This window comes from Leucoraja erinacea, unplaced genomic scaffold, assembly GCF_028641065.1.
Source record: "Leucoraja erinacea ecotype New England unplaced genomic scaffold, Leri_hhj_1 Leri_429S, whole genome shotgun sequence".
NCBI lineage: Eukaryota > Metazoa > Chordata > Chondrichthyes > Rajiformes > Rajidae > Leucoraja > Leucoraja erinaceus.
In genome coordinates, this window is record NW_026576330.1 from 1 (window position 1) to 12,674 (window position 12,674).

The following is a 12,674-nucleotide window of genomic DNA, read 5'->3' on the forward strand; positions in this document are numbered from 1 at the left end:
CAATGCTCCAAAATACAATGTGACCATAGAGAGAACGCCTCAGCGGATTTATTCAAATTTCTTCATAACCGTCATTCGTGACTTGATGTGAATGGGGAAATTGAAGAGAAGCAAAATCCTGGATGAATCTGATTCTGCATTTGTCCTGGTGTTTGATGCCGAGGGGAAGTAGGAAAGATTGTTCCCGTGGTTGCTGGATGTCCATGACAAAGGCAACAAGGACAAAATTTAAGGTAAGGGGGGGAAATCATTTAGTAGTGAGATGAGGAAACATTTTTTTTAACACTGATAGTGGTGAGTCTCCCTCACTAACCCTACTTTCGTCCCCCAAGCCATTTTTTTTTTTGCCACACCCTTCTCCTCCCCCCCTCTGTCCCACACTTCCACCACTCCCCGTCTCCTCTTTCGCACCATTGCCTCCCGCTACCACTCCCCTCCCTCCCCATCACCCGCCACTACCAACAAACCACTCCTCTCCCCCTCTTCCTCCCCTCAACAGATCCCTGGTCATCACCCTCCCCATCCCTCGCATAACCCCACCTCTTTCCATCTGTTTTACCCCACCCCTTGGTCCCCATCGCTCCCTCCAGCCCCGTTCCCCTCTGTCCCTCCTCCACCAACCGCCTACCCTCCCTCTATTCAACTCTCTCCCCGTACCCCCAACCCTCCCCCTCTCCTCCCCCCTCCTCACCCGTATCCCAACTCCGTCACCCTCTACCACTATCCCCAACCCCTTCCCCTAACCCTTTCTCTCCCTTTTTAAACAACTCCCCCTGTTTCCTCTTCCACCACTGCCATGCTACCCCCTATCAACCGCCTTCAAACCTAAACATTCTTCCATTCTTCTCACACCCACACTCTTGCCCCTCTATCACCCCCACCCCGTTCCCATCCCACTCCTCACCCTCCCTACAACACTCTTCCCCCTCTCCTCCTCATTCCTCATTACCGTGGTGCACAGTATCTGTCAGTAAGAAGGAACTAGAGTTTATCCAGCTTTTTGTTGTTGTACCAGCCTCTCTCACTCTCTGCCCTTCTCTCTTCTCTCGACTCATGCACGGCCCGCTCCAACCCCTCCCCCCCCCTCTTTCACCTCTCTCCCCCATCCTCTCCTCCCCCTCTTTCCCTCCCACCCCCTCTACACCTCTTCCTCCCCTTCCTTACACAATATTTTTTGTGGGGGCGGGTCCACAGTGTGTGTGACTGTTTGTGGAGGCGGCCACGCGCTCTCCATTCAAGAAGACGCTCATCTGTTTGTGGAGGCGCGTGCTTAGTATGTGACCAAAGATCTTATAGCAGAGCTCTCCGCTACAAGATCTTTGTGTGTGACGACACATGCTCCCCCCCCCCTTTGGTGCAGGAGGCGCGCGCAGCATCTGAACGCTCAGCGATTATTCGAATTCTTCACTAACCGTCATTCTGACTTTGCTTGTGAAGAGAAAAGTCCTGAATTGTATTTGTCTGATGCAGGAAGATTGTTCCCAACGTTGGGGAAGTCCAGGACAAGCGGGACACAGTTTAAGGATAAAGGGGAAATCCTTTAGTACTGAGATGAAGAAAACATTTTTCACACAGATAGTGGTGAGTCTCTGGAACTCTCTGCCACAGAAGGTAGTTGAGGACAGTTCATTGGCTATATTTAAGAGGGAGTGAGATGTGGTCCTTGTGGCTAAAGGGATCGGGGGTATGGAGAGAAGGCAGGTACAGGATACCGAGTTGGATGATCAGCCATGATCATATTGAATGGTGGTGCAGGCTCGAAGGGCCGAATGGCCTACTACTGCACTTAATTTCTATGTTTCCCTCTCATCACGCCTCTCCCTCTCGTCACCCGTCTCCCTCTCCCACCCATCCTTCTCTCCCCCACCTCCCTTCCCTCTTCCACCCCCCCCCCCTACCCCTCCCTCCCCCACTCTCCCACTTCTCACCCCTTACCCCACCCCTCTTCCTCCCTCCACCCCTATCTCTTCCCTTCCCCTCTCCCCCCCCCACCCCTTCCCCTACCCCTCTGTTCCTCTTCCTCCACTCCTCTGTCCCCTCTTTCCGCTACCCCTCTACCCCTCCCCACTCCTCTCCCCCCCTCTCCCTCTCCCCACCCCCCTTCCTCTCTCTACCACCCCCCCCTTCCCTCTCTACCACCACCCCCCTTCTTCCCCTACCCATCCCTCCCCACTCTTCGACTTCTACCCCCCTTACCCCACGCCTCTCCCACCCCCACCCATCTCTCTTCCCCTCCCTTCCCCTCTCTCCCCCCACCCCTTCCCTACCCCTCTGTCCCTCTTCCACCACCCCCCCATCCCTCTTCTACCACTTCCGCTACCCATCTCCCTCCCTCCCCCCACTCTCTCCTCCCCCTCTCCTCACCCCTCTCCCATCCCTCTCTCCCCCACCCCCCTTCCCTCTCTAACCCCACCCCCTTCCCTCTCTCCCCCCACACCCTTCCCCTATCCCTCTGTCCATCTTCCCATCACTCCCGCTACCCCTCTCCTCCTCCCCCCCCATTCTTTCCCCCCTTTCCCCCCTCTCCCCCCCACCCCTCCCTCCTCCCCTCCCTCACCATCCCCCCTCCCCCAAAGCTCGCTCCCCATCCCTCACCCCCTACCCCGCTCTCCTTTCCCTCCCAAATCTATCCCGTTTCTTCCTCCTCCTCCCCCCTCCCCGCAAACGCCGTTGGGGAAACAGACCCAACGGGTCTGCACTTGGTCTAGTCTTAAATAAAGCTAATGAACTGGCCTCCTGTGGAATTCCAGAGATTCACCACTCTCTGTGTGAAAAATGGTTTTCTCATCTCGGTCCTAAAAGATTTCTCCCTTATCCTTAAACAGTGACCCCTTGTCCTGGACTTCCCCAACATCGGGAACAATCTTCCTGCATCTAGCCTGTCCAACCCCTTAAGAATTTTGTAAGTTTCTATAAGATCCCCCCTCAATCTTCTAAATTCTAGCGAGTACAAGCCAAGTCTATCCAGTCTTTCTTCATATGAAAGTCCTGACATCCCAGGAATCAGTCTGGTTAACCTTCTCTGTACTCCCTCTATGGCAAGAATGTCTTTGGCAAGGGAGATGGAGAGGGGGGGAGGGAAAGAGAGAGTCTAGGGGGAGAGAGGAGGGGGGGAGAGGAGGGGAGGAGGTAGGGGGGGATGGGTAAGGGGAGAGAGGGGGAAGAGTGTGGAGGGAGGGGGAAGATTGGGAAGAGAGAAGGGGGTGGGGGAGAGAGGGATGGGGTGGGAGGAGGAGGGAGGAGGGAGATGGGGTAGGGGAGGGAGGGGAAGATTGTGGGAGGGCGAGGAGAGCGGAGGGGGAGGGGGAGAGAAGGAGAGAGATGGCGGAGGGGGAGTGAGGTGTGGGGGATGGGGGGAGGATGGGTGAGGGAGGGGAGGAGGGAGATGGGGGAGGGGAGGCAGGGGGGAAGATTGTGGAGGGAGGGGGGGGTAGAGGGAGAGAGGGGAAAGAGTGGGGAGGGAGAGTGGGGGGAGAGAGAAGTTGAAGAGGGGCAGGGAGGTAGGGGGAGGGGGGTTGAGGAGGAAGAGGGACAGAGGGGAAGGGATGGGGAGAGGGGTTGGGTAAGGGGGATAGAAGTGGAAGTGGGGAGGTAGGGGGAGTGGTGGAAGAGGGACAGAGAGGTGGGGGGGAGGGGCTGTAAATGGACATGTAAATGGATCCATTCCGATTGGACATCTGTGAGCATTGGGCGTTGTGACATCACACGATGAAACGTTCGCCCACATTCTATGGGTGAGAAGCAAGTTTTTTTTATTGGGGGGGGAGGGAGAAGGATTTGATTAATAATGTGTACATTAAGACAACGAAATGTAATCAGTAGTGGATACTTGTAATGAAAACTGAAATCCCTACCGAAGGAGATAATCTCGTCAGTTTCGGCGTAGCAACGAATTAAAGGCTGGCAACGACAAGTCAGGCAAGCAGCCGGACGGAAAAGAGAGAAAGAGAGAGAGACAGAGAGAGAGGGAGAGAGAGAGAGAGAGAGAGAGAGAGACACACACACACACACACAACTGGAAGCTCATTCCACACCGCTACCACTCTCTCAGTAAAGAAGTTTCCCCTCATTTTACCCCTAAACTTCTGTCCCTTCATTCTGAAGTCATGTCCTCTTGTTTGAATCTTCCCTCTTCTCAAAGGGAAAAGCTGGTCCACATCAACTCTGTCTATCCCTCTCATCATTTTAAAGACCTTTATCAAGTCCCCCCTTAACCTGCGCTCCAGAGAATAAAGACCTAACTTATTCAACCTATATCTGTAACTTAGTTGTTGAAACCCAGGCAACATTCTAGTAAATCTCCTCTGTACTCTCTCTATTTTGTTGACATCCTTCCTATAATTGGGCGACCAAAATTGTACACCATACTCCAGATTTGGTCTCACTAATGCCTTGTACAATTTTAACATTACATCCCAGCTTCTATACTCAATGCTCTGATTTATAAAGGCTAGCATACCAAAAGCATACCAAAAGCTTCCTTAAGGATAAGGGGGAAAACTTAAGGATAAGGGGGAAATCCTTTAAAACCGAGATGAGAAGAACTTTTTTCACACAGAGAGTGGTGAATCTCTGGAACTCTCTGCCACAGAGGATAGTTGAGGCCAGTTCATTGGCTATATTTAAGAGGGAGTTAGATGTGGCCCTTGTGGCTAAGGGGATCAGGGGGTATGGAGAGAAGGCAGGTACGGAATACTGAGTTGGATGATCAGCCATGATCATATTGAATGGCGGTGCAGGCTCGAAGGGCCGAATGACCTACTCCTGCACCTAATTTCTATGTTTCTATGTTTACCACCCTATCTATATCAGATTCCACCTTCAAGGAACTATGCACGGTTATTCCCAGATCCCTCTGTTCAACTGTATTCTTCAATTCCCTACCATTTACCATGTACGTCTTATTTTGATTTGTCCTGCCAAGATGTAGCACCTCACATTTATCAGCATTAAACTCCATCTGCCATCTTTCAGCCCATTCTTCCAAATAGCCTAAATCACTCTGTAGACATTGGAAATCCTCTTCATTATCCACAACACCCCCTATCTTGGTATCATCTGCATACTTACTAACCCAATTTACCACACCTTCATCCTGATCATTGATGTACATGACAAACAACAAAGGACCCAACACAGATCCCTGAGGCACCCCACTAGTCACCTGCTTCCAACCCGACAAACAACCATCCGCCATTACCCTCTGGCTTCTCCCATTCAGCCACTGTTGAATCCATCTTGCTACTCCTGCATTTTTACCCAACAGTTGAACCTTTTTAACCAATCTTCCATGCGGAACCTTGTCAAAGGCCTTGCTAAAGTCCATATAGACAACATCCACTGCTTTACCCTCGTCAATTTCCCTAGTAACCTCTTCAAAAAATTCAAGAAGATTAGTCAAACATGACCTTCCAGGCACAAATCCATACTGACTGTTCCTAATCAGACCCTGTTTATTAGGAAGACAGGTTGTACATTTTTATTGCAGGAGGACACAAGTATAATAGGTTAAAGTACATCTTACTAGATTTATATAGGGCATAGGATTGGACCATAGATTCTGGTCTCCATATCTAAGCATCAACCTGAAGAAGGGTCTCGACCCGAAAGCATCACCCATTCCTTCTGTCCAGAGATTCTGCTTGTCCTGCTAAGTTACTCCAGCATTTTGTGTCTATCCTCTCAATATAAGAGGTTGGTTTTTCAGAACTGAAGTGAGAAGAAATGTCTTCATCGCAAGGGTAGCACATCTTTGGAATGCTCTACACTAGGCTTTGGGTATTGATTGCATTCACGAAAAAGAGTGATCATTTATTGGACATTAAGTGAATCGGGGGAATGTGGGTTAGTGCATGAAGGTAGCACTGATTAATAGATCAGGCATGATTTTATGAATGGCAGAGCAGCCACAAGGCCGATTTGCAGCCATCTTCCTTTGCTTATGTCGCAGGCCATTTGGGGATGCTTGGAACTGATCCATTCTTGGAGCTCTAAAATCTTAGACCAAGAAGATATGATGGAAATATTTGCACTGATGAAAAGATTACCGTTGCTGTTCATGTCAATAGTTTACTAGAACTAATCAGAAAAATGGTGGGCGAACCAATAAAATACTAACATAATTTAATATTGCATTAATCTCTGCCCTGAAGCCAGTTCATATATGGTTTCATGGCAAGGTACTAGAAAGGGACTGAGAACATTTCCTCGGTGTTATGAATGTCACGATTTTGAAAAGATTGGTGGGTTAGTAGATATTTGTGATGCCAATATCTCCAGATTTTAAATTGAGCTATGTTCCTCTCTGCTGGAAAGTCTTGGGTTGAATAGATCAGGAAGTAATATTTTCTTTTTCATGCTTTCATCTTTGAGATCAACAATTATTTTCTTCAATGATGTTCATAATTTGTCCATTTAAAATCTAATTCCTACTTTTATATTTTTGCTTACAGAACTTTACCATTTGATGATTTTGTCAAGCGTGCAGCAGAGGCAACTCATGCAGAATATTTCATATCTGAGGTATTAATACAGCCCTTTTAAAAAAGTATATCTGTTGTAGCAAACAATCTAGCCATTATGGAAAATTCCCGTTTTCGACTCAGAACACAGAAACAACCCCTTCAGCTCATCAGATCAATAGCAATCAATAGGAAGGGGAACATTATCCTGGTCGGAGATTTGCTAATGCTACTTGGCTAGTGCCAGCACAATTGCAATTCAATGTTCCGGGGTACAGATCCGGCATGCAATGATCATGATATAGGTGGAGCTACAATAGGAAGGGGATTTGTGTTTTTGATGAGGGAGGATGGTCTTGGGGAATCGTCCATTGGTTGAACTTAGAAGCGGGAATGGGCGATCACTTTTGTATTATAACCTCCAATAATCAGTGTGAATGAGAGGAAGAAATGTGTAGGAATCTTGCAGATGGCTGTAAGAAAAATTGGTTTGTAATAATAGAAACACAAAAAACTACAGATGCTGGAATCTTGAATGAAATGCAAAGTTCTGGAGTGACTCAGTGGGTTGTAATAATAGGTGACTAACTTTCTTTAAATTGACTGCATCTGTCATCGTGGAAAAGGCTTGGATAGAAATGTGTTAAATGGGTCCAGGACAGTTTCTCAAAAACTCAGGGCAGCACCATGGAGCAGTGGTAGAGCTGCTGCCTTACAGAGCCAGAGACCCAGGTTCCATCCTGATGTCAAGTGCTGTCTGTACGGAGTTTATACATTTTCCTTGTTTTTCTCCAGGTTCTTCTGGTTTTCTTCCACACTCCACAGACAAAGTAGGTTAATTGTCTTTGGTAAAATTGGAAATTGTTCCAAATCTGCAGGATACTGTTAGAGTACTTGTGATCGCTGGTACGGATGACTTGGTCGGCCGAAGGGCCTGTTTCCGCACTGTATCTCTGAATTCCAAATTGTAGATGGCTCAACTAGAGGTGGGGGGGGGGCAATACTGGACCTCCTATTGGGAAATGAGGCTGGGCAAATGTCTAAAGTGTCTGTTATTTTATTAGTATTAAAATAGTTATTGAAAATGATATGATATTTTATGACAAATTAAAATCCTAAATTGGGACGACATATTTTGAAGGCATTAGACAGGAATTTACAGAGGTTGTGTGGGAGAGGCTGTTTGGAGGGTTACTGAACATCGGTCTTTTAAAAAATGCTATGGAGGAAATTCGGGGACAATATAATCCTGATATAGTGAAGGGCACGATTGGCAGAACTATGGATGACAAAATATATTGAGGCACAGGTTAGGACTAGGATGAAGCCGTATATCAGATATGGGCAGCTGGGATCAAATCCCTTGAATACAAGCAATGAAGAACTACACTTAAAAAGCAATTCAGAAATGTAAAAACTGGACAGGAGATTGTATTGGCACATAAGATAAAGGAGAATCCTAAGAGATTCTCTTAAGAGTACTTCAACGGCAAAAGGGTAACAAGGGAGAATATAGGTTCCCTTAGGATCAAGGTGGTTGTTCATGAGTGGAGTCACAGGAGATGATTGAGGTCTTAAATGAATAGATCTTGTCTGTATTTGCTTGTATTTACTATGGAGGTGGTCATTGAAGCTAAGGAACTAAGGTAAATGAATGGTGATGTATTGATAAATATCTTTTTTTTTCACTTTTTTTCAGAGACATATGCAAAGTGCAACACCATCACCATAAATAAAACAAAATAAGAAAAACAGCAATCAAAATAAAAAAATAAGTAGATTGGGGAAAAAAAAAGAAGTAAATAAATGAAAAATTGGAATAAGACCGTGTGGTTCACTTACCAAATTAAAAAAGAAAAAAATATTACATTGATTAGTTATCTGGAGTATTGATAGATATCTACAGTACAAAAGAGGATGTGTTTCTGGAGTTTTTTTAGTTTAGAGATACAGCACTTTAGCCTTTCAGCCCACCAAGCCCGCGCCGTCCAGCGATCCCCGCACGCGAACACTATCCTACACGCACTAGGAACAAATTAGAATTGTATCAAGCCAATTAACATACAAACTTGTACATCTTTGGAATGTGGGAGGAAACCGGATAAAACAAATGTACTGCTGCATCACCGTACCACCCTTGAGGAAAATTATGTTAGGAACAGCAGCTGGCTAGGCTGGGACTTTTTCTCTTGGAACATGGGAGGTTAAGGGGTGACAAAAAGAGGTAAATAAAATCATACGGGTTATGGATAAGGTGGATATTTACTGCCTTTTCCCTAGGATAGAGGAGTCTAAAATTATAGTCCGTACGTTTAAGTTAAGAGGGAAATAATTTAAAGGGGACCCGAAAGGCAACTTTTTCACACACAAGTTGGTGGACATGTGGGATGAAATGCCACGAGAAGTTGTAGAGGTATGTACAATTACAACATTTAAAAGATATTTGGACGGGGACATAGACAGAAATGTTTTAGAAGGATATGCGGGATATGTGTCAAAAGTTAGATGTGGCTCTCGTGGCTAAAGGGATCAGGGAGTATGGAGAGAAGGCAGGTGCGGGATACTGAAGCGAGTCTGCTCGACTATGCCAAACTCATCTACCAACAGATGGTTTGCACCCTTCCACGCCATGATCATATAAGTACTCAAGTTAATTGTTTTATACAATGGAAGGGTAGCAGTATAAGATTGTAGAGATAACGTAAGTTGAAAATATTGGCAATAAATGAAGGGAGGCCTGAAACTAACAACAAATTGCAAATAAATGCCCCTCTGATTAAAACAGCTTTTGTTGTTTATACCTGGAGAAATCAAAAATTTATGAATGATTACTGTGTGGTACTTACATAACTGGTAAATTGTGGCAAACAATGTGAGGTGTTTCAAGAACTCCAATACCTCCTCCATTGTAATAGACACAAAATGCTGGAGTAACTCAGCAGGGCAAGCAGTATCTCTGGAGAGATAGAATGGGTGACGTTTCAGGTCGAGACCCTCAACTAGCATCTGCTGTTCCGACCTCCACTGTAAGGTTGATCTACTCCTGGATATGATTGTTTTCTTCCCTGAACTCAGTAGATTCATGTAAATGTAAATGAAAAATATTCATTTAAAAAAGACATTGCCCATTTCTAAGGCTCCTCGCATAGACTACAACATTGATTGCTAAGGCGAGGCACTCTTTCTAGCAACCTATAATAGAATATTTTAGGCTTCTCCGTTATGTTATCTGCCAGACCTATCTCATGGGCCTCTATTTACCCTTCTAATTTCCTCCTATATCGCATATTCCTCAAGGCACTTGCTTGGTTGCAGCTGTTTTTCCCTGATTAGACTTTCAACGTCCCCGTCAACCAAGGTCAACTAATCATGACAGCCCTGCTCTTCTTGACCTGAATATCTCACTTTTAAAAGGTTCCGACCTGCCAAAAGCCCCTTTACCTACAAATAATTTCTCCCAATAAATGTTTAAAAGTTCCTGTATCATGTCATCAAAATTAGCATTTTTCTAATGTCAGACTTTAACGATGACGAGTCATGTTTTAATTATTCTGTCAGGTCTCCGTAGACCTGTTTTAAAGGTCCATGTGGTTATCTCCATGGTCCATACTTGCTTGTATTTTATGTCAATACTGAGGGCTGGCCAAGCTGCCAGCACAAGGTTGAGTGGTGACTAAGCAGCAGGCATATTGTATCCTGAGCCCCAATCATGATAGCTGGAGACAATTACTAATAATTCAAGTGCATTCACTGAAATGGCAGAAATCACTAGAACTTCAAAATAAATAGCTAAAAACATATTAAACTACAAGTGATTAAAACATTAAAATAAACAAAGCACATAAAATTAACATTACATTACCCACGATCCTGTGCAAATGAATCGGGTCACTTTCAGAACCCCACTCCTCCTGGGTTTAAAGCCAGTGGTCACTGTAAAGTGTTCCTAATATAGGGGTGAGTGGTAGAATCTGGGGAGAGTTAATGAGAATGTGGACAGAACAAAAATTGTGCTCAATGTTAGATTAGTGGAGGTGGACGGTGGGTCAAAGGGCCTATTTCCGTGCTGTATCTCTCTGCCTGACACTTTTAAGAGATCTTACGTGTGGAAGAAAAAAAAAATGTATTACCATTTATTATCTGTTCTTGTTGGACCTGCCTTTCTTGAAAATACCTGAAGAAATTTGAAAGGATGAACAAGGGTACTTCAGTCTAAACAGCTCTGCCTCTATGTCCTGTAGTTCTGCTCTCACAGCCCTCCCCCAGACGAAACAACATAGTGTTCCTGGTCCTCACCTATCATTCCACTTGCCTTCGCAGCCAACAATTCTCCAACATTTCGGTCACCTCCGTCGTGATCCTACCACTAGTCACATCTTCCCATCCCCACCCTTTTCCGTCTTCTGCAGAGACGCTCCCTCCACAACTACTTGGTTCACTCATCCCTTCCCACTCAGACCACCTCCCCCAGATACTTTACCCTGCAACCTCAGATGTAACACATGTCCCAACACTTCCTCCCTCATCTCCATACATGGATCCCAGCTGTCCTCCCAGGTGAGACAGGCATTCATGTGCACCCCAATGTGGTCTCAAGTACATCGGCGAGGCCAAGTGTAGATTCAGCACCTGTCTCACCAAACACTTGCGCTCGGTCTGCCAAGGTCAACCAAATCTCTCAGTTATTCACCATTTTAATTCCTCTTCCATTCCCATACTGACCTTCCTATCCTCAGTCTCCTCTAATGCGAGGGTGAGAACACATGCAAATTGGAGGAGCAGAACCTTTTATTCTCCTTTGATAGCTCATAATCTATGATATGAACATTGAATTCAATTTTAGGCAACTAACTGCACCCACTCCCCATCCCCCACCCCCCCCCCCCCCCCCCCCCCCAAGCCTTCCTCCCCACCTCCACCCTCCACCCCCATCTCTTCTGTGCCACACCTGGACATACCTATTTCTCCCCTTCCACCCACATTCCTTCCTTCACAATTGACAACCGTTTCTAATTTTCAAAGTCAAAGTAAATCTTATTCGTCACATGCACATTACACGCAGTGCAATGAATTTGCCAGCAGCGACACACTTAAAAATAACATATGATCTATCTATGTACTAGACTAAGTGGGACCCGTTGGGTCCCAGCATCACACAGGAGGGCTGGTATGCAAATTGTGCGCCAAATGGATTCTTGGGCTTGCGTCTCAGTCAATCAAGCCTGTTGTGCTGGCAACTCACTCACTCACGGCTGGTGGGCTGGTAGTTGACTAACGGCTAATCCTTGAAATTCTATTTCAAGCAGGGTATAAGGCCAACAAATTCAAGTGCAGTTTCTTACCATTTGAAGTAGGGTGCAAAGCCACTAAAGACAGCGAGTCGTGACCTCTCCCTCCTCCATCTAGCAGAGACTGAGCCACACCCACATTTCCAGGTTTTATAACCGCCCCCCCTCCCCCCACCGGAAAAGGTGTGGCTTTCATGGAGTGATTGACAGGAGTGAGATTTTCAACATTTAAAAAAAAACTAATAACACTTTTATTTTTCATTGATGGGAAGAATTCTCTTCAAACCATTGGGGGTAAGAGTAAGATTGCAAAAGTAACAGTAAGTGGTAGCGTTCAATCTAAAATCAAATATACAGTGCAAACCTAAGTATTTGCATTTACAGTAGTGTATTTTAACTTCAAGCCACACACCCAGCCACCACCATTTGCAGTAAGTAGTGCATTTCAACTTCATGCTACCATTTGCAGTAAGTAGTGCCTTTCAACTTCATGCCGCCATTTGCAGTGCCTTTCAACTTAAAGCCAAAGCACAAGCCACCATTTGCAGTACCTTTGACCTTCAACCCACAATTTGCAGTAAGTAGTGCCTTTCAACTTCAAGCCAATGCACCCGCGCCCCATTTGCAGTAAGTAATGCATTTTAACTTCAAGCCATTGCAACCAAGCCACCGTTTGCAGTAAGTAGTGCCTTTAAACTTCAAGCCACACCCAAGCCATCATTTGCAGGAAGTAGTGCCTTTCAACTTCAAGTCAAAGCTCCCAAGCCACCATTTGCAGTAAGTAGTGCCTTTCAACTTCAAGCCAAAGCAACCAATCCACCATTTGCAGTAAGTAGTGCCTTTCAACTTCATGCCACCATTTGCAGTAAGTGGTGTCTTTCAACTTCAAGCCACACCCAAGCCACCATTTGAAGTAAGTAGTGCC

The 12,674-nt window shown here is 45.8% G+C and overlaps 1 protein-coding gene across 1 annotated transcript in view; it reads left to right on the plus strand.

The window, feature by feature from the left end:
• Window positions 1-6,405: 6,405 nt before the first annotated feature.
• The window catches only part of tyw5 (tRNA-yW synthesizing protein 5), a gene marked incomplete at its 5' end in the record, with an annotated part of 55,854 nt that continues 49,585 nt past the window's right edge, over window positions 6,406-12,674 (plus strand). The window contains one exon of the mRNA XM_055630560.1: window positions 6,406-6,522. Coding sequence (XP_055486535.1) covers window positions 6,406-6,522 — 117 coding nt within the window. The remainder of the gene's footprint in view (window positions 6,523-12,674) is intronic.